Consider the following 21,835-nt stretch of genomic DNA (forward strand, 5'->3'; position numbering starts at 1 on the left):
ATGGACATGCTGAGCCTAAATAACGCATCCAGGGTAGCCACATAACATGGAACCAAATTCATCATTTACTACTATTTTAGTCATATATGGCAAGAGCCACCGCCACCAAACTGCAGAAGCAGCACATCCATTTGTGCTTCCGGGAGGAGAACCAGCTTGGGTTCTCCAGATGTAAAGTAATCTTGTTAAAGCAGAATCTCTTCCCAATCCAATTCACCACGGGGATGTAAAAATTCATCTTGCAGAAGGAAAGCAGTGAAATGCTGCACATGAGATGGTAGGGTCTCTCTGCTTTTCCTTTTGTGATCAACGTGGGAGAAAATGCATTTAGAGTCTGTAACAGCTAGAAAGGCTGGAGATAAAAATATCCCTCACAACACGTAGGAAGGGTTGAAAAGAACCTCCTAGGTGATCAGGAGTAGCCCCCCTTCTCTGTTGAAGTCACCACATTTAATGAAGGTATACAATAATGGACGGCCGTATCAAACCACCACCATTTGGAGGACTACACCTTTTGCTCCCGGCTGGCAGGGATCCTCCTCCCCTTCGGATCAGTACGATCAGTACCCTTTCTTCCCTTCTCCAGCTGAGATTTATTTATAGCCTACTTACAACCATTTGTTCTTGAGCCAATACCATCCATTAGTGGAACTAGTGGTTCCTCCTCCTTATTGCTCACGGCTTTCCGGAGCACGATGGCATCCCCTTGGCGATGGCATCCCCTTGGCGCTGGGAGCGCACCGGGACCTCTGGTGCCGTGGTCGCAGGGACCCCCAGAGCTGCCCCCAGCCCACTGCTCGCTCCTCAGACGGGAGGGCTCAGGGGAGAGCCATGCCTGGCGCAGAACCGGCTGTGCAGGGACATACGGGGCACCACAGTTCTGGCAGCACCCGCCCCACTCTTCCCGGGACCCCACAGCAGCTCCCGGTGCTCTGACCCCGCACCGCCCACCACAGCGCCCTGTGCCCACAACGCCCGCGCCACTTCGGGCACCGTGCAGCGCCATGTCACGTTGTGACCCCCGCCATGCCCCGCAGTGCTGAGTCCCTGTCACACCCGTCCCGTTCCCGGGATCCCTCAGCTCCCGGCTCGCCGCCGTCCCCGCGCGCCCCCGGCCCCGCAGCGCGCGCAGGCGCGGGACGCGAGCGCGCGCACCGCCGCTCACCGCCGTCCCCGTCCCCCCGCGCCCGCCGGAGGCCGCGCATGCGCGCCGCCTCCCTGCCTCTGCAGGACCCCCCTGCCCGGAGCGGGCCCGGCGCGGGGAGGGGGCGTGGCCTGCGAGGGCGTGTCCCGCAGAGGCGTGTCCCGCGCGCGGGGGGCGTGGCGCGGCGCGGCGCGCCCTGTCCATGGTGCGGGCGGCGGCGGCGGCGGCGCGGGTGTCCCCGCGGCGGGAGCGCGGCCGCGCGGGGCTGTATGGACGTGATGTCCCCGCAACAGGAGCACCTCGGCCCGGGCCGCTCGTCCTCGGTGAGCGGCGAGAGCAGGGGCTTCGCCGCCGCCGACAGCAAGAAGGTGAGGCCGCCCCCGGAGACCGCACGGGAAAGCGCCCCCCGGTCCTCGTCCGTGTCCCGGAGCTTCCCGCGCGGGCACCGCCGGTCAGCGCGGCCCCACCACGCGCTCCGCCGCGCCATCTCCCCGGGTCCTGCTCGCCGCCGTCGGAACCGGGCTCGGGGGAGCCGCTGGCGGAGCCGGGGCTGTCGGCGGGAAGGGTTCGTGCTCCCCGGGGAGCCGGGAGTGCGGCGGTGCCCGGTGACGGGTGGATAAGCGGGCACCTCGGGGGTGGCTGCACGCAGGTCCCGGCAGCACGGGGAGGCTGCTCCGGGGTGGCCGGGGTAGGTCCGGAGCGCCGCTGCTCAGCTGTCCCGGGCAGCTCGGAAGGGTTTGCCGGGTGCTGTGCGGTGCGGGCACTGGGCTGGGCTGCAGGGATCTCCCGGGGAGCTGGCGCTGCTGCACGGATGTGCTGGACCGATAAAAGGGTTTGCTACATGGATCTCGTGGGGATACCTAAAGGACGTTTTGCTGAATGTATTTCTGGAGGTTTTGCTCGGTGGGTATCGGAGCTGGAGAATGGTTTGCAGAGCGGTTATCCAGGGGATCGAGGAGGGATCTGCTGCATGTGTGCCTGGAGAGGGCGAGGGAAGGGTTTGGAGATGAGGGTGTTTGGTGGCTGCTCTCACACGTGCTTTGTGCAAGAGGAATATAAGAAGCTCCCTGAAGAAGCACCTTGTGCACGGTTTATACAATTGGTAGCAGAGGAATCTCATCCCGTCTTCAAAACTGGTTGTAAAATCTGTTTGATGTCTCAGATTACTTTTCAGCATTTGACACAATCAAGTGCAAAATGCTGTCTTCTGCATACAGCCAAGCATTTGTTTCTGCCTTTTACTTAGCTGTAACGAGCTGTGATAACCAGATTCTTCCTGCTGTATAAAACAGGAATTCTCTTTTTCTCTAGGGTTTAGCAAGTGCTGAAATGTTTTTCTATCCAAAGTAGAGCTGGTACCTTGCTGCCTTGCAGATTTTGCTTTACAATGACATTTAAATCTATTCACTGCCTTGTCTTTAGAGGTGCACTTCAGACGACTGCCAAATAGGCTGGCAGGATTAGAATGACTGGCCAGGTTTCAGTGTCCCTTAGTAAATCTGTCCACCTGGTGACAATTTAGGATGGTAGTAAAGTCTGAGCTTGTGTCCAGCGCTGTGGCTAAGCAGTCCCTGGGATTTTGCTGGCTGTGGCACAGCAGTGCTGATGGGTCTCTTTGGGCTGGGAGGTGATGCTGTGTGTTTCCATGGGTTGTGTCCCACCAAGCCACATAGTGCTCCAGCCTGACTGCAGCCCTGGGGACCTGTTCTTATGGCAGCTGCTGTCAGTGGTGGAATGGTTGCCTGGAGAGAGTTTTGCCAAGATTTCTACTACACTTAAAGTACTGCAGTTAATACCTGAGTGGTTTCTGAACTGGGCATGTGATACACCTACACAAGGTGGTGGAGTACCTTCTACTGCCCAGCTGGGCAAAATGATGGAGAAGATACTCACCCTTTCCAAGTGCTGTGATCTAATTTCAGATGACTACATGTGCAGCTTTGATTTTTATCAAACATTTATTTCATTTTTGCTGAAGACAGAACACCTTGTACCTTGCAACCTGGCAGAGCCCTGATGCTAGGCACCCACCTGAAATGAGAAGTTATGTTCGAGTACTGCGAAGATGAACACTTTTATCGTGCAAGTTCCACTTCATTATTCAGCATTCTGAGGACAAATATTAATGGTAGCACTTGTGTTTCCCATTCCTGCTCCAGAGAGCCCACAGTTGAAGGAATGCAGACCTTGTTTTTGCCAACGCTGACAAGAGAGCAGGGATATTACTTTTTACGGATCTTGGCAGCCCTTTTGGAATTCCTCAGCGTGGAGGCGCATGCAGCGGGGGTACAGATGGAGATCCTCCTGTGGAGAAGCAGCTTGACACCCTGGCTGGGCCTTGCAGCATATGGCAGCTTTGTACACCGTGCACAACCAACACAGGCAGCCACCAACATCCAGCCAGCAGCTCAGCTACTTGTCCACAGTTGTGGTGCTTCCTTGAGATGCTAGCATGTCGCCTCTTTGTGTCTCTCTGGGGAAGAAGATTCCTACCTTTATCCGTGTACAGGAAGGGAGTATTCCCAGTTTTGCCTGAAGCTGAATCTCAGTGACAGTTCAAGTATTACTGTTTGGGTCCTTTGGACTCTATATATGCCTCTTTGTTGTCTTCTACTCAGTGCCAAAGCATAATTTTTTCACAACACGGAAAATCTTTTTTGATAACAGGGATCTTACCTTGTTTGTATTGGTTGCATACAGTGAAATGGAAGAATGTGTTGGCAAGAAATCAGTTTTGATGCTGGTGACACAGCATGTCAAGTTCAACAATTTTGTTGCAAATATGTATTTAACATCAACTGTTTTGCTTTTTGGCAAAAGCTACCCCTAAATATGTGATGCCTGGTGACCGCTGAACCTTTCTCCTTTTTATCATTGTGACTATGTTTGCTCAAATTAGCTGAGATTTGCTGCATTGTTCTGTGGTTTCTGAACTCTTACTTCATCTTCCACTTGGCTGTCAAAACCAAGCTGAAGGACCACGTTCTTGACCACCCCACAGAACCAGAACAGGGACAGAAAATGTCTAGGGCTTTTTTCGTGTATTTTATGTGACCATTTAAACTAATATCCTGGAAATGTTTCTGTGCCTATTCTTGGCATGCAAAATAATTTGCACTGCTAACCTACCTCACAGTCTGTGGGAGGTTCTCTCTGTTAAATGCTTACAACACTCTGCTAAAAGGTGACATTGAAGTGCAGTGTTTTAGCTAATGCTTTTGGAAAATTCTGGGCTAGTTTCCCTCCTTTGCTGGACTTACTGGAGTCACTGGAGTCACAATGTGTGATTGACCTACAGAGAAGTTTTGTATATTGATGGTTTAGCTTAGAAACCAATACCAATAAATTGATGCAACTGAAGTGGATTGCAGTAGCATGAGTAAAAGTGATTATACTGATAGAGCTTATTTCTACAAATTTGTCAAAACAAACCATGCAGCAGAGATGTCTTTTATGCCAATGTAAATGTGTCAGCAGTAGCAGCTGGGCCATTTAACCATATTTATAATTTCCTGGTGTTTCACTTCTCTCTTCTCAGAGGGGCTAGATTCCAACCAACCCTGAATATTTTATGCAGAACAATATCTGGTAGCGCAAAGAGTCAGTCCTAGGATTTTTGCTGCATCCTTGAAGATTTCAAGTAAATTCTTAAAATGTTTTGGAGGCTCAACAATTAATATTTACATCTATAAAGTGTGCAAAAAATTAACCATTTTGAATACTAATCAAAGTAGCATTTATGGTTTGAGACTTGAAATCTGGCAATTCCATCACTGTAAATATGTGTTTCTTTGTGATTCTGGTCACAAATGCAGCAACAGTTTACTGGCAGGGAAAAGAGAGTTCTAGTGTTCCTCAACAGTGTATTAAATGGACAAATTCAAGCAAATTAATGGCATTGGAAGAGTAATAATTCATAATCTTCATCCCTTGTTTTACTCTGAAAAGATGAATCAAGTATGTATTTGCCATTATATGGTATGATACCTTGATCTCATGCCAAGAGATTTATCTTTTTTAAGATAAATCTCCTTAAGCAGGGATTTCTTCTTCCTGCAAGATTCTGTCCTGGCTGAGGATCTGGTGGGTTGTTTCTAAAATCACACCTGGTAGTGCTGGAAATTTCAGACACATAGAAACACTTCTGGCACTGTTTAGTGAAGTGATGAACAATTCCTATCATCCTGCAGATATATCCTGTAGCTATTTTGTCTCTGATGAGGACTGAGAAAGCTCCTACTTTAATGAAATCACCTGCAAAGTGGGTCATTAGGTTAAAACCACCTTGGTAGGGTGTGCTGGCTTGTAGTAACTTCCTGTGGTGATGTGCCTCCTGGTGCTGATTTAAGTACTAACTAGTGTTAGCAATCCTTCATTTCTCTGTCCATGAGAGAACCTGAAAATTATGCAGAAAACAATGTGTGCTAGTTCTTGAGTTTCCTATTCCTGTTTTTTTTATATTTGCCCCTCCTGGTGGCACTAGGAAAGAGAAGGGCACGATAGGTCATGTGGGATGTAACACCCAAGAACCACGAATAAAAAATTATTGCCTCTTTACTTAATGTTGCTTGAAGTAGGGATGTGGAGTGGGGGGAATCTCCTCTCTCTGTCATCTCTAAACTGCTCCCGAGAAAGTCTGTAGGTGCAGAAACTGGGGCAGAATTTTATCCAAGTGTTAACCTTCATGCTTTGTGGCAAGCTTGAAATGAAACTTTGGGCTTCAGCAAGGCCATCACAAACAGAGTCACTGGTCTGAGCAGTGCCCTGACTCACTGCAGGACCCACAAGCAGCATGCTCAATGTTCCCCTCCTCTGTGATGTGTTCACTGATCTTTCACATCTTCATCTTGTGATGTAGATGAGTGGAATCTTTTGAAGAGATCCATATAAGTGCTTCCAAAGATTTGTATACTTCAGGAAGTATGGTGAAACATGTTTTGTTCCTGGCTTCTTTTATCCATTTTTCTTTCTACTCCGAGATAGCCTTCAGCCTTTGCTGTGCTCTCTGGCAGCTGCTGTTCCATGAGGATGTGCTTTTGGTTCCACTGTGTTGGTAGCTCTTTTGTCTTGTGCCCCTGCAATTGTTTTCTCCATAATTATCCATCCAAAAATGGCTTTCTTTCTAGGAAGGTCCTTGTAAGTACAAGTATTCTGCCAGCATAATAAACAAAAGCACATAGTTTTGTCACCTGCTCTGCCTTCATGGTAAATGTGTCTCTCTACATCTCTGCTGCTTGAGCCAGCAGTTCAAATGCAGTCATCTTCTCACCCTGTTTTTGAGGGCTCAAGAATGCTATAGGTCAGCATAGGTCTATTTCTTCATTTAACAAAGTATAAGAATTTTTGTTGTTTTTGGTACTTTTTGACAACTCTAGTCTGTAAGTCTAACAAATACTGGATTTTAGTATGTAGGAAAATATAATCTATTGCCTCTCATAAGTGGCTCAGTGATACAGGGGTAAGAGTGATGCCCAGTTATTCTGCAGAATTAATTGCTATATGCTGAGGGTTGTTGTGATTTTTCTGATTTTCAGGCATTTAGGTGAAATTTGCCCCACAGCTTCTGGTAAGGATTTGTTGTCAGTGCTTTGGTTGATATCTAGCTAAACCAGGAGTGTGTGCCACAGATATGTTTTGTTGCTCAGACAACAAGAGCCCAGTTTGCATGGGTGAAATCCCTCACAGTTATTAACTTAAATACATTTAGAGAGTAGGATTTGTTAAAATCAGACTTCCTTTCATTAGAAAAATAAAGCAGTGAAAGGGAGAGCTTAGCCACTTGAAAGCAATCCTCAGCTCGAGGCATTGGCACGTCTGAGGGCTGTCCCTGTCACCCAGTTAAATGACCCAGGCAGATGTCCCAGCCTTGACCCATTTCTGGAGTGAGCCTGTAAATCAGGAGCCTGAAATCCTTCAGTGTCTGGGGAGGCTTTAACAAGGTTATCTGCACATTGCTGAGGAGGCATTTCTGCTGTGTTTACCTGTCACTCCGGAACTAAGTAAATTTTTCAACTGTTTTGTGTGTCTGTTCTTAAACAGACATTAAGTAACATTTTCTCATCCTAAGCTCAAACCACTGCAAGAAGACAGTTCTTCCCTGAGTTACTGAGCATACATGTTTTTCTGTTCCCTATCCTTTGCTCAGATAGCAAGGAGAGGATTGATGATGATTAACTCTATTTTCTTGGTCACCTTGCTTTTTTTTTACAGTCAGTGGAGAAAAACTTCAGACAAGATGAGCTGTGCCCTAAATTGTCCTTTTCTCTCTGTCAGCTCTAAAAGGAGCACAGGGCAGACAGCTCAGGTGTGTGAGTCAGAGGCTGGGGAGAGGAATCTTTCTGCATGTGTCTCACCATGGCATGGGTCAGGCAGCACAACCTGGCAATGCGGGCAGTGTGTTCCTGGGGAATCACTGCACACTGCTCTGACCAGTAGCTGCAGCAGGGTATCCGCTTAGTGCATAATTTTTAACTTCTCTAGACACTTGAAAATATTATAAACACTCTATATGCACTCTTACTTAACATCACAAAATAAATAGTAAATACCATTAATTTTTTTTCATACATTTTTTATTTAATTCACACTCTGCCATTCTCTTTAGAAGCGTGATATAGTAAAGTGATACCTGTAAAGTGCAGGAACAGTTCCAGATTTTTTGGTCTTACCATGTGTTACCTTTTCCACAGTGGAAATCAATATTGTAACTTGGCAATATATTCATTTATATAAATTTCAAATAGTGCCATCATCCACTTCAACTGTGAGGCAAAATTAGTTGAATACTGGCATCCAGGAATAGATTTTTCCCCAAGCTGATGACTTGGGAGATACTTGTGCAAGTTTTACTATGTAGTCCAGAGGGGCTCTGATTCTTGAGGAGAGACAGCATATTTTCAGTGATGTTTTGCAAGCTTTCTGTCTTAAGCATGGTGGGCTGGTCTGCTCATAAACAGCCTACCATCACAGTTTACAAAACAGTGTGTCAGATTGTAGGTCTGATCGATATCTGGTGTAAATTCATTCTTCTCCAGTCTACAGCCGTATGACTTTTTTATACCACATGAGAAACTGGCCAAATACTGCCACCAGTCCAACAACTGAAATTGCAAAACCTTTTTGTTTCTGTTAAGAAGTGAAGACAACCACAACCAGAAATGCAGAAAGTATGAAGTTAAACCTGAATCAGAGGGGAAGGGGCAGCAACTCCAGCTTTTGGATGTGAGGAAGACAGAAGTAACTCTAGATTGTCCTGACTGACACAAGATTATCATCTTTGCATCTGGCACACTGTAAACATTCATCATAGATACTGATTTTATGATACGTTTCACATGGGCGTGACTCAGCCAGCAAGTATGAGAATTTCTGTCTGTGTTGACCTTTCTAATATTTAGATGAAAAAATGGGAGGTGATGATGTGGGACACATGTTGAGAAATGCTTCTCTGTGTCCCATGCTTAGATAATTGGTCAGTGCATCTCCTTTTCCTCCCAAACATCTGCTCTCACAACAGCTGTTCAGGATATATCTCCTCTTCTCCACATTGCCATCCTTGCACATAATAAAAGCAATATAAATGAGGATAGTAGGCAACTGGATCCAACTTAAGGAAAAGTGAATTTATCCTCTCCCTTCTCAAAGTGAATCAATTCAAATTGTCATAATGGTCACTTATTTTCTCTTCCCAAACTCTGTACGTAGCAAAACAGAAATAAAACACCCCTTTCTGTCTGTAATCAATGTCTCTGTGTAATGTGTTTATTTGCATACAGCTGACGTGACTCACTTTAGTGCTGTGAAAATTTTCCTTTTCTCATCAGTGATCTTTTTATGTTTTGAGGCTAATTTTTTTTCTGTTAAGATTTCCTTAGTAGCTGTGCTAAGAGTTGCCCAGAGAGGCTGTGGAGTCTCATCCTTGGAGGTGTCCCAGGGTGGCCTGCTTGAATGGGTCTTGCTGTCAGCAGGTTCAGAGAGGCTGGGTCACAGACCTCTGGGATCCCCCTAACCAAGATAATCTCTGCCAGTTATTGGAGCTCTTCCTAAATTTGATGTAGTCTAGACTTTGCTTTGGTCTTCAGACATTTGAGTCAAGACTAGAATCTCGCTGGCACAGGTGCTATTCAGCACTGCTAACCCAAGCATGAAAAATAATGCTGTAATTGGCATAGATTTTAAAATACTGCAGGTTTTTTCCCAGTGGCTTTCTTTTCAGACCTGAAGATCTCTTTGAAAATGTAATCAAAGTTTCACTGCATTTGCAGGAGCTGAGATGCTCCAGTTTTTACCCCCCCAAAAAGCCACCTGCCCAGTAACGTGTAAATTGCAGTAAATTTCCCACTGGGAGGTGATGCTTTATATTAACTTCTGAAATCTGCCTGTTGTGTAACATGTGGCTGGTCTTCTGTAGCATGTTACACTGCATTGTTACACAAATCTCTTTTTGTCTTTGTATTTGCAGGTGTGCTCTTTTAAAACCTCTAACAGCTTGTCAGATTAGCTGGCAGTAAGACAAATTTAATTCACTAGAACAATTTATTTTACTTATTTATTTTAAAAACTATTAAAAATGGGCATTTCTTTTGTTAGTAGTCTCTTATTATCCAGTTATAGTCCAATTGGAGGCAGCTAAATGTTCCAAGACTTACTTTATCAGTCTTGAGAAGGTTATTTTTTGATAAAATACGGAGGAGGAGATAATTTTTAAAGGCAAATTGAAATTACACAGTTGAATTTATAACAATTGCTGCACAATAGCTGTAACTGAGTGGCAAAACAAACAAGCGTGCTCTACATCAATAAAGAGAGAACCAAAAAACTGACACAATAACAGATGGACTGCAGTGAGTAAAATAAATGCACTTGTCACAAGTGAGTAAAATATGCAGAGTTTCTCCGAGGGGAGCACACTGTGCACCTGCCCAAACAGAACGAATGCCACGTCCAGCACATACATTGGCAGAAGAATCAGTTGTTCCCACTGTCCTGACATATTTGTCCTGGTAGTCAGAGGTTATTTCTGGTTTGAAGGAAGAGAGTCATGCTCTGTCGTTAGCTGAGAGCAGGGATTTCAGGGCTGTCAGAGGTTCACCTGTTTGTGGGCTCTCAGTGGTGCTGTAATTATTGCACTATTGGATATTCTCCTGTCAGGCTCTCAGGAGGAGTTTGACCCTGGTTCTTTTGTTCCCCAGTTTATTCTGAAAAGTATTTGAGCTAAATAAGGTAACAGTCACCCTTCTGGGGGAGGGTCAGTGAGAGGAGAGGTCGTGCACCTTGGCAGCAGGCTGCACAACCGGTTCAAGACAGCCCTCCAGGGTTAGGGCCAGGACTGCTCTGCTAGTCCTGCTTCTGGCTGCAGGAGGGAGACTGAATGCATTGTGGTGAACACATGTGCATTCAGGAAAATGTGTGTTTTTGTCTCCTGTGGGTGCTTTTGAAAATTTCTACCTCTGGGGAAAACTGTGGTATTTGCTCAGGATTTTTATTGTAGTGTTCAACTTCACTGACTGGAAATCCATGCTCTCTTGTTAGCTACTGACATTTTCATCTCTTCCTTGTGCTTTCTTTTTTTTTTTCCCTGCGGTGTTCTCTGTCTTTGAGTGTCTCCTTTTTCCCATTCTCTTTCTACTTCTGTGCTAACAACTGTCCTCTCTCTCCATTTTATTTTTCTCATGCATAATTAGCAACAAAAAAAATGTCATTGTTGGCTACTGAGGGGCAGGATATGCTCCAGATTGAGTAGTAGGGAAGGAAAATAGTCTCATATCTAAAGATTTGTTAAAAAGGAGTAGCCTAATATAATGTTTAAGGTCAGGTGGGTAGAATCCAAACCTTAAATTATGGTAGATGTCAGATGTGACACAGAAATGTATGAAGTATTTGAAATTTAAAGCACCACCTGGATATTTGATAAATTTAAAGTACAATAAATTACTACATTTAATAGTAAAATAGGGACAAAAAAGTGATTGAGGACCAGCTCTAGGTGTTTGTTTCATGTGTGCAGTTTACCTCAAGTATCTGTGTATGGACATTAAGTTTTAGCTTTTCTATGGCTTTCTGGTAATGCTCCTGCTTTTCTTACCATATTTTCCCCCTCCAGGGGGAATTTCCCTGTGATATTTTCCCCCTCAAGGGTTGCTGAGGGCATTAACAGCCTTTTTCCCATGGCCTGAAATTAGAGTCTGGCTGTGCCCAGTCTGTATGCATGCAGTTACTGTTCCAAATCTCACCTGTGACTTCATTTTGTTTCTCTTTCTAATCAGAAGATGAAGAGTTTGGCCCAAAGACGTCAGTCTGCACCATCTTTGATCTTTGTCAAAGCGCTCAGCAGATCTAGATCGGCCTCCAGGTGAGTCAGTGACTTTTGCTGGCTGTGTTGTTTTGCAGTTTCTCAGCCCAAAGCTTGAAATGCTTTTGAATTATTGTCTGCATCGGGTTGTTGAACACAATTCAGACTCCTCGGTAGCTGCACAGCTGTAAAGGCTGCTGAAAGATGTGACAGAACCAGCCCAGACACCTGGTGGTCTCCTAGAAGGGGTTTCCCCAGTGCTGCCCCACTGAGCTGCCCATTTATACCTGGCTGGGTGGGCAGGGCTGCTCTGCAGTTTGTAACCAGGCATGTGACGTTTGGGCTGCTCAGCTGTGAACAGTTTGTGACTGGCTGTGATTGCATCCTGTGGAGATGGCATGGGCAGAAGATGATGAGTGCTTGCTGCCTTGGACACTTCCACAGTGTCAGGTGTAGCTCAGGATTGTTCACTGTAGAATTGCACAATTTAATTTGAGCTAAGTTTCTTCTGTCATTGCCTGTTGCCTGGTACAGGCTCTCCAGGGCTCTGGAAGCACCTGCCAATTCAGGACAATGCTGTGGGCCAGGATCTGGTGATCACAACCTTCCCCTGTCCAGTATTAGCACTTGTGGGGCTGAATTTGTGGGTGTTAAGCATTCAGCCTTTTTTGTCCTTTGTCTTCTGCCAGAACTGGCCATCCTTCCTCCCTCCCTCCCTCCCTCCCTCCTCCCATGTAAAGCTGCTATAGAAGTGGAAGTTTCTGTGGAGCCAGTCCCCTGTCCAGCCCCAGCCCTGACCTGCCATTTGAACCACTCTGCATATATAACTTTTTTTCTCCCTGCACTACAGTTCATTAGACTTTAAACTTACAAAACGTGTTTGTCGAGAAGTGAACCATCTGGTCGGCTCTTAATGCTTCCAGCTGTGTACTGCTCTTTATGAAGAAACGTTATGGAGGGAAATAAAAGTATGGCTTTGTAAGGAATATTTTTTCCCACTCTATGGTGTGTTAAGTAATCAGTACATGAGCTTTGGAAAGTTTTCTGACTTTGATCTAATTAATATCTGGTTTGCATAATTTAGAATTCCACAGTATTTCAGAAACCTGTAAAAGTATTCTGTGAAAAAATCAGAGTTGCAAAATAGGAAAGTCAAAATTCATTTACCTGCTGGTATTCAGGCAACATTTTTCTTCAATTCTACTTTTTAAATTTACTTTATTGCCTGCTCCATAAGTATCAGAAATCAGAAATAGCTGGACAGACACTGAGTGTAATACACACTACATTTTCACCTAAGAATTTTGTGCTTTCTGAAGTGTCTTGCTTGTATAGCCCAGATCAGAATTATTTCCAAATCTAGTGTGTGAAAGGATTCTCTCCTAAGGCCAGTTGGCAGAAGCTGTGTGGTGGAGAGGACCAAAGAGAGGAATGCATTTCCTTGTTCTGCAGTAAGCCATGCATATCCTGCACAACAACTGATGGATGCTGCCTCAGTCATGTCTGTCCTCTGCGTGTGCCATGGAACAATTAAACTGCTTCTGTTGTTTCCAACAGAAGTCTGTGGCCTTTGTGAGAGGTATTGGGTGAAGTCTGAGGACTCTGAAGTCAGAATGGGCGATTTTGTAGCTTCAGTCTTTCAGTTTAGAGGGTGGCACTTTGATGGTGTTTATTATTGCTCTCAGGAGCAGCAATTCTCACCTGTGCCTGACTTCCTTGTTTGGCTGTGCAAAGTACATTCCTCTTCATCACCAAACTGATGGATGAGTTTGATCTTTCCACTCCATTTGTTGTGTAAATGCTTAACTCTGGTGAAGTGCTTTCTCTGAAGGAGAGCTGAAGAGCAACAAAATGACTTCTCATGTTTTCTAATCTCCTCCAAATGTTTTACCTCAGACCTGTCTCTGCTCTTAGTTCTTATAGACACAGCCAGCCTGCGAAATCTATCATTCTTCTCTGGCAGTGAACCTTAATACTGGGACTCCATAACACTTACTTGTTAATGGTTGATTAATGATTTGTAGATAATAAAGCTCCTATCTGAGGTTAACAAACATCTGTGAGGGATTTATTTGAATACTCTCACCTCAGCAGCTGGCTCACCTCAATATTTGTTGAAATTAATGAACAAGTGCAAAGTTTAAAAGGGCAGGAAATACTTAGAAGCCGAGTCAGTTTGTATTTTTATACCACTTTATATGTCAGGTGTCCCTGGTTTATATACAGGGCACTTTCATAAAACGTAGTGGCACTTTGGACAGACTTACTCTGGGGCATTTTAAAGTTTACTAATGCTATTTATTCAAAGAAACCATTGTGACATCTGGAGATGGCTATTTAGCATTCAGAGGACTAAGGTTTTTGTTGGTAGTGTTATGGTAGCTGTGATGACACAAGGATGTGAGCAAGACAAGAGGATCTAGCTGGAAAAACCAGTGCTTGCTTGTGCCATTGTCCTCTTATCAGTCCTGAAAGAGAAGCAAGTCTGAAAGTCTGGTGTGCTTAAAAGCTTGTCATCTTTTTCTCCAGCTGTGTCATTGGGTTAATGAGCATTCAGCTTTCATTACAAATCTTTCCTCGCCTTGTCAATCACATAGAAGGAGGCACATGATATTTGGCGTACAGAAGAATTCTGGAATGGCTGTATGGCATGGTGGTGCACAGAAGGGAAACCTTGCTATGATCCAAGCCTCACTTGACTTGTACCTGCACACAGAAGAGAAACATAGTAAATAGTACAGATATTACAGTGGAATTTGGGCCCTTACATCCAAGAGAGGATGATATGCAGGCCACCATTGCCACATTGTTCTTGTTTTTTTTCCTTCTACAGCTTCTTTTTCATCACAAACTTGTGATGAGTAGCCATGTAGAGACTCTTCACATCATCAGATATACTCTTCCGAAGCACTTTGAGCAAGGTTATTGTAGAAATACATTGGAAAAGTCAACTTTTGGTGTTTTTCTTGGCTCATATTCAGGTGCAGAAAAAATAAATTTGATTTTTAACTCCATTAATGTGTATGAAATCAACAAGGGATTTGGGTCAGTTATATTTGTCCACAGACTTGTTCCACGGTTGTAATCTTCCTCTTACTTTTTCTTGGTGTCTTTTAGTGAAACCTGCACAACTTAATGATACAGTTCAGTGCAATACAAATTACATGCTTGAAACAGAAATGTCTGAGGCCCAGATTTAAAGCAATGGGTATTGTCATCTCAAATAATTGACACAGAATAATAAAAGACTTGTTTCAAGTAAAATTTTCAGCTTTTGTTCTGCTGTTGCTCAAAACAATTTTCACATGTGACAAAACCCAAGTTTTTGCTCTGCATTGGTGGTCCTCTGCTTGCATCTCTAATATTTCACAGGGACAGCCAAAGTCTGTGCTGCAGCTGCCAGCAGCTTCCCTTTTTCTATTGCACACCTCAACAGATCTTAGGAAGTGATATTTTTACATGCTGAAACCAAGTAATATAATCTCACAATTTCTAAGTCTGGAAGACCATTTATAGATCTGTGTCTCCACACATTAAAGGTGTTAAAATACTAAAAATGTAACAACTCTTTTTTACAGTATGAAGAGTGTTTATGATATTATTTTGGTGTAAGCTGGAAGCACAGGCTGTTTTGAAAAACAAAAAACCCAAAGGATATTTTTTAGAAAGTTTTATGAATAAATCCCTAAAGAACCTGAAAAGGAAGTTCCTAAAATGTTACCTCTACTCAATTTTGTTATATGGCTTTTATGGTTGGAGAAGGGGAAGGTAAAAACTGGAGATTCGACAAGTTTCCAAGGTGTTTCCTCCCCTTGTTTACATAGAAGTAATGTTATGCCATTCACAGAGAGTCTGTTCTTCCTTCTTCCAGTGCACAGTAAGTGATTCTGGCATGTCATCTTCTAGGGGTCCTGTGCCAAAGGCTAAATATCCCAGATAACGAAGATCATATGTGTAATCTAGTAATACATTCCACTTGGCGCGAGGCAAATACAGCGTGTTCCCAGAGCCTTGGACATTGTGTTTCCAGGGTTTTAGTCAGAAGAAATGTGGATGATCCAAGCTATGGGACTAGAAGAAGACAAAAAAATAGAGACTTTTAATAAATGTAAATTGCCAGAAGGCCTTAACTGTCTCTTTTTCACGGGGAAGATGAGTAGTTGGTGTTTCAGGCAAAACTGACAGCAGGGATGAAGGGGACGAAAGTTCATTACGAGTAACCAGCTTGTTATATAGATATTCCAGCTGCGATAATTTTGCTTGTTCTTCAGTCGTTTCCATGCTGGTGAATAATTTGCCTGGCAGTGTAATCTCTGTGAGGCAGGTTTGGCTGGTGAGGCAATGGAGGGGGAGCGCAGGCCCCTGGCGTGCACCACGGCCATTTTTACCTCCTGGCACAGGCTGAGGCCCTGATGCAGAAGCTCTCCTGCCTGTGCCGAGGTGGGTGTTGCTCTTGCACAGCCCCCAGGCACCATGGCAGCATTTGCTGGAGCCTGGGCTGTGGATGGCACCTCCCTGGCAGAGGCCGCCCGTCCCAGGCGGAGGAGCGGCGCCCTGGGCCAGGGCCGCCATGGCCTGGCCGGCCGATGGCGCCGCTGCTGGTGAGGGCATGGCTTGGGCTGGGCAGTGCCTCGCCAGAGAGTTTGCAGAGCTGAGAGGGGCAAAGGCCGGGCTATGTGTGCCTGCCAGTTTCCAGGTGTGCCTTCCCCATGTGTGGTCGGTGGGGATTTACCTCGGGAGAAGCTGCACGCCGCCAGCAGGGCTCAGAGGCAGAGCGGGAGTTGGCAAGGCCAGGTACAATCCCGGCTGGCTCCAGGCTCCAGCCAGTCATCTAAACTGAGTCTCCTATTCCTAGAGACTCAGTCACCAAAGGAAAGGAAGGTGTGTCTTTGCTTCTGGGTTTAATTTAGATTTAATTCAGCCTCGAAAAACTTGATCAGGATTTTTTTTCTGAGGTTTTTTATTTCATTAAAAGTTTTGATGTTTTAACATTTTGTGCAGAAATCTCTGTATGAGAACTACCCTGGATTTCTCCCCTCAATACGTCGTGTTTCCCTATGTAAGGTAAACATATATGAATGTAGCTATGATATTTTCTGAAAAATCCTTTTTTTAGGATTTTTTCTCCTGAGAAGCTGAGAGGCCTCAGGAACAAAATGTAAACAATGATTATCTGCTGCTGTGGAATGCAAGAGGTGCATCTATGATTGGACTCATGTGGTTGTTTCTAATTAACGGCCAATCACAGTCAGCTGGCTCAGACTCTCTCTCCAAGCCACAACTCTTTGTTATCATTCCTTCTTTTTCTATTCTTAGCTAGCCTTCGAAAATCCTTTCTTCTATTCTTTTAGTATAGTTTTAATATGATATATATCATAAAACAATAAATCAAGTCTTCTGAAACATGGAGTCAGATCCTCATCTCTTCCCTCATCCTCAGACCCCTGTGAACACGGTCACATATGAATTTGTAGAAAAATTGTAATTTTAAAAAATTGCTACTTTGTATTTAATGCTCTTCCTTTTTAATGGAATTATCATTAAAACAGCTTGTGATGATATTCTACAAGTTGTCAGTTTCTAGTATATCTAATTCATGCTTGATTAAAGCTAATTGTAACACTGGAGTATTGCTTCCTTAAGCCATGTGTTTGAACACAAAAGTTACTTTTACATAATAATAGCTGAGGATAAAATTTTATTAGCTGTTAACAAGGTGAACTCTCTGAGGCCTCAGATGGCCTTTTAACTCAGAGACTGGCAATCCTGCCCTTCTGCTGTGTTTTTTCTGTTTTGTTTTGTGTGAGTATATGTGTGCATATGTTTGTTTTTGATAAAACTCCTCAGTTCTTCATTTACGACCTACAAACTGGCTTTTAGCGATGTTTGTACATCTGGAGATTGAAATGAGCTGCGGCTTTCAGAGATATGCTGCTTTTTTATTAAAAGGAAAGGACTGGAGGTAAGAAGGAAGGCTTGGAATCAGGGTTTTGGAGGGATTGGAGTTTAAATAGGGGATTAATTTTACAATAAATGGCTAATAGTTTAACGCCAGTGCCTTAAGCCAATTCCCTTTTGGAGAGAATTGTGGCAGTATGAAGACAGTGAGGGGCAGTGCTCATCAGGATGAGTGCAGGGCTCTGCTTGTCCAGATGTCTCAGTGTCCACATGTGCTTTTGGCTGCAGCCCATTTAAAGAACTTTTTGTATTAGGCCTTGAGGTCTGGCAGAATGCAGCTGTTGTCCAGCCATTGTGTATCGCTGATTTTAGACAGTAAAATCTCTGCCAAGCGACAGTCTGGCCAAGCAGTGTGGGCAACAGCATACCTGAGGAAATCACAGACCAACTTGCTCAGTCTGCTTTGTGATCATTTATCTTCTGTAAACAAGCAGAAAGGCTCTAAGGATGTGAGGCTGATGTGCAGCCTCTGGTGCTCCCACCTCTGACAAGGGCCAGCGTTAAAAACCCTTTGGTCTCTCCATGGCATTGCTTCTCCTGGTCCAGCTGTGTCCCTGTGGTGCACAAAGCTGCTGGTGAGGGGTTTGTAATCACATCCTGGGAGTAACAGTCTGTATTTAGGTATCTTCTGTGCCCACTCTTTAGTATTTGGGTACGGGGGGCTAGATCTAATAAAGGATAATAAGCCTTGGGGGCAAGGCTCTAAACCCATGACAGCAAGACATTATCTCAGAGGCTTCCTGACCTCTCAAGTGCCTCTGTTGTTTAGACACTGTCCTGCTGACCAGACAGCTTACCAAACACCTGGAGTTTTGCTTTTGCACATGCCAGTAGAGCATAGCTGTTGGCAGCACTGAACAGGTAATTAGGCACAAAAGGCACAGAGATGTGGGCGAGCCTCTAACAGCTTTTCTCCCCAGCTCAGATCACTTGTGGAGTAGGAACCTCTGACTAATCTGCCTGAGTAGCTCTGTGAAAAACTTGTTGAATAAATAGGTGGGCAGTGAGTTATGGGAGAGCAAACAGGTGCATGTGGCTCCATGCATGTTCATAAGGAATCTGGGTCACTACACTTGCCATAGCTGGCAGCAGCAGACATATTAAGTAATCTCTTCACTGTAATAGGATAATTCCTGTGCTGTAGTACAAGTATCAAAATATAATTCAAAGCTCTGGAGGCACAGCAAAGCCAGATTTGTTCCTGTTACAACTGGACAGGTGAAGTGACAGTCCGGTCTTCCATGCTGGCACTCATATTGGTCATCTCACTTAGAGAAGTGGTTCTTACACACTGCAGCCACTACAGGGGCTGAGCAGATCCTCTCTGCATGTCTGTGGTGGGGCTTTGTGGAGTTCACCCCTCTGTGTTCCACAGTTCACAGACTCATAGGATGGCTTGTGTTGGAAGAGACCTTGAAATCATTTGCTTTTAAGCTCTTTGCCATGGACAGGGACACCTTCCACTAGACCAGGTTGCTCAGGGCCCCATCCAGCCTGGCCTTAGACACTGCCAGGGATGGGGTAACTGCAACTTCTCTGGACAGCCTGTGCCAGTGCCTAACCACAATCACAGTAACAATTCTTCCTAAGATCTAATCCAAACCTACCTATCTGAATTGCTTCTTCAATAATGGGAAAATCAGACTCTGAAGGGAAAGGCTATTGCAGCCCTACTGGTATTGCCCAATGATTGAGTGGGGTGACTGGCAGGCAGTAAACCCAGGCAGTCAACTAGAAAATGCCATTTCCCTTTTGAAAGGACATGGTCACACCATTGCCCTGCTCTTGCCCATCTGCAGCCTGTGTGACACAGAGCTGGAGATGTTAGGGTCAGCAGAAACATGTAGGCTCACTGACAGTCATTCATGATCGTCCAGAAGGGATTTCTAAAGATGTCTACACCAGTCTTTTTACCTCATGTGCACGTCAGCTTTAAATTGCCTGTTTCTGTAAAGATCTGCAGGATGTCCTAGCTATTTTTGGTCACCCAGGATTCCTGGCTGTTGCATGACCTGTGCTGAACTCTTGTAATACACTTTACAAGAAGATGTATGAAAACACCTTTTGAATAAAAGATCAGTTTCATCTATGAGGTAAGTCAAAGTCAATGGAGTTGAGCCAGGCTTTTAAATGTTCCAGTTGTGATTAAGTAAGATTAATTATCCTAATTGAAATTACTCCTTCTCAAAAAAGTTAAGGTAGGACAAAACCTGTATCTCTTCAGCTAAGTAAAACAATACTGGATCTCCTAGTGGGACTGAGATCCCAGAGTGCTCCTCTGTATGTCTCCTCAGAATGGGTAGGAAGGAGTTTCGTTGGTAGTAGCAAAGATAGCCTGTGCATCCAGGCTTCTTGTAGGCCATGAGAAGCTCTAAAAGCCCAGACATCCATGGTGCAGAACTGTAGAACTGGGTTGTTAGGTTTTGGACTTTTCTTTCGCCTTAGTTCATCCTACTTTTTTTCCTTTTTTTTTTTTTTTCTTTATTATCTTTGTTTTCTTTATTTTTTCCCCACAAAGGTCACTTTTTTTGTGACCTTTTTTTTTTTGGTCTGAACAATAAGATCTCTGTTTGGGTAGACAGTGCCTGGAATGTCATTTCCCTGGTGCAGCTGCAAAGAGACAGTAACTCAAGGTGGTGCTGCTATGTCAGTCAGTAAAAGTGAGTGGGAACTGCAGTGGGGAACAGAGGATTGATTCTTCCAAGGGCCAAAAAGCTTTTATTGACTCCTGCATGTGAATGTGTCCTCTCCCAAACGTCTCCCTTGCTCAGGGGTCCATAGACCAAAACCCCTTGAACTTGCTGACTGACTGGAAACACCCACACTGCAAGAGCTTTTCAACAGGATTTACATCACTTGCCCTAAATTGTTTTCTGGTGGAGATAGGCAAAATATGACCAAAACGTGTGGTGCTAATTTATACCAATAGAAAATTTTGCCCTTGTGTTAAATTTTCAGAGTAAACACCTTGCAGCTGTTTATTAAAATAAAACAAAAAGCCTTGGAAGCAAACCAAACCACAAACGTGTTTCCTGTCTCCAGCCTCCACGCTGTGGTGCATGCTTGCTCTGCATAGGATTGTGTCCTTTTGGCTATGTAAAAATTACTTAAGTGCAGCTTTGTTTACAGTTAAGCTGCCAAGCTTCCAGCCTGAAAAGTGTGAGGATTTTGTTTTAATGATGCATTTTACCCTACAGCTATGTGATATTTTACTGCCAGACTACAGAAAAATAGTCTGTTATGTGCCTCAGCACCTGAAACATCTAGTGCAAACCACCACCTTATTCTCTATAGTAATTTTTATTATGTTTCATAAGGTTTTGACATCATGCAGAGATGATACAAGACAATTTTTAGAATCCTATTATAATTTAAGTTGGAATATTTTTCTCAATAAATATTGCATTACAATGTGCACGCTGAGTTTTAGAAGCAGAGGAGTCATATCCAATTTAATAAATATGAGCTTTAACCTTGATTTCTGCCCTAAAATGTAAATTAGTCTGTTTATCTGAGTAAAGCTTGCTCCCAGTCCCAATTAACATATATCTTCCTTCCATTGTCCAGGCTTGTGCTTGTCCTGCCAGTGCTGAGAGTGGTTTGCAGCACATTTTGGTGGGAAGTCTTTGTGACCCTGCTGGGACACGCTGCTTGGTCTTGCGTATAATTTTCTGGAGTCCAGCTGCTTGCCTGCATAGAATGAGGACAACCCTGTGCTGGAGGCTGTGAACTGAGGCTGATACTTTCCCCAGGTCAGAGGAGTCCCTATGAGATCCAGAGGCACAGTCCATAAGGGAAAATGCAGGGGTGAGGGGTGACTGCCCCCTATTTGTTCCAACACATTACTTGTAAAAAAGAAGCTGCAACCAGTAAAGAACACTTGTAAAGTAGAATCAGGCATTGTAAAACTTAGCAACTAATGCTCTTTGAAAATCCAAGCAGATCTCACTTCTTGCATGGTACAAAAGCTACTGTACCCACAATGGTGATGGCCTGGGGGACTTTAAAGGAGTGCTGCAGAAAATAGACTTGCTATTTCTGGAATGCTGCACTGTTTTCACAAAGTGCTGCTTCAACTGCATAAAATTTAGCAAAGATAACAGCATGCAAACATGCCCAGCATCCTCAGAACGAAGCTGCCTTGGCATAGCAGGGATCAATTGACAGCAGATTCAGAAAAGGATTGGCAGCCCATGTGATTAAGAGAGTTTCATGCTTGTTTATTAAAGTCCCTTCTATAAATAGTCCGTGTAAGTTTACAACTGCATACTAGCTTTGTGCTGGCCCACGTATTACCTACCACCTTCCTGGAAAACACTCCTACCCTCCAAGCCCATATTTTTTGTGCTTTCTTTTGCCCTCCAAGTCCAATTATTATTTATTACAATAAGTACCATACAAATGTAGATGAAGTGCATATTCAGGATCACAAAGATTTGAAG

At 44.3% G+C, this 21,835-nt stretch overlaps 1 protein-coding gene across 2 annotated transcripts in view; it reads left to right on the forward strand.

Annotated features, from left to right (window-relative positions):
• Nucleotides 1-1,319: 1,319 nt before the first annotated feature.
• The window catches only part of ARHGAP20 (Rho GTPase activating protein 20), a 58,784-nt gene continuing 38,268 nt past the window's right edge, over nucleotides 1,320-21,835 (forward strand). The window contains exons 1-2 of one of the 2 annotated variants that reach the window (XM_064717871.1): nucleotides 1,320-1,512; nucleotides 11,410-11,495. In XM_064717871.1, the coding sequence (XP_064573941.1) occupies nucleotides 1,414-1,512; nucleotides 11,410-11,495 (185 nt within the window). In that variant the 5' untranslated portion in view covers nucleotides 1,320-1,413. Of the gene's footprint in view, nucleotides 1,513-11,409; nucleotides 11,496-21,010; nucleotides 21,146-21,835 lie in introns of those variants that run through there. The other variant, XM_064717881.1, reaches the window with a different exon arrangement.

This window comes from Zonotrichia leucophrys, chromosome 1, assembly GCF_028769735.1.
Source record: "Zonotrichia leucophrys gambelii isolate GWCS_2022_RI chromosome 1, RI_Zleu_2.0, whole genome shotgun sequence".
Classification (NCBI taxonomy): domain Eukaryota; kingdom Metazoa; phylum Chordata; class Aves; order Passeriformes; family Passerellidae; genus Zonotrichia; species Zonotrichia leucophrys.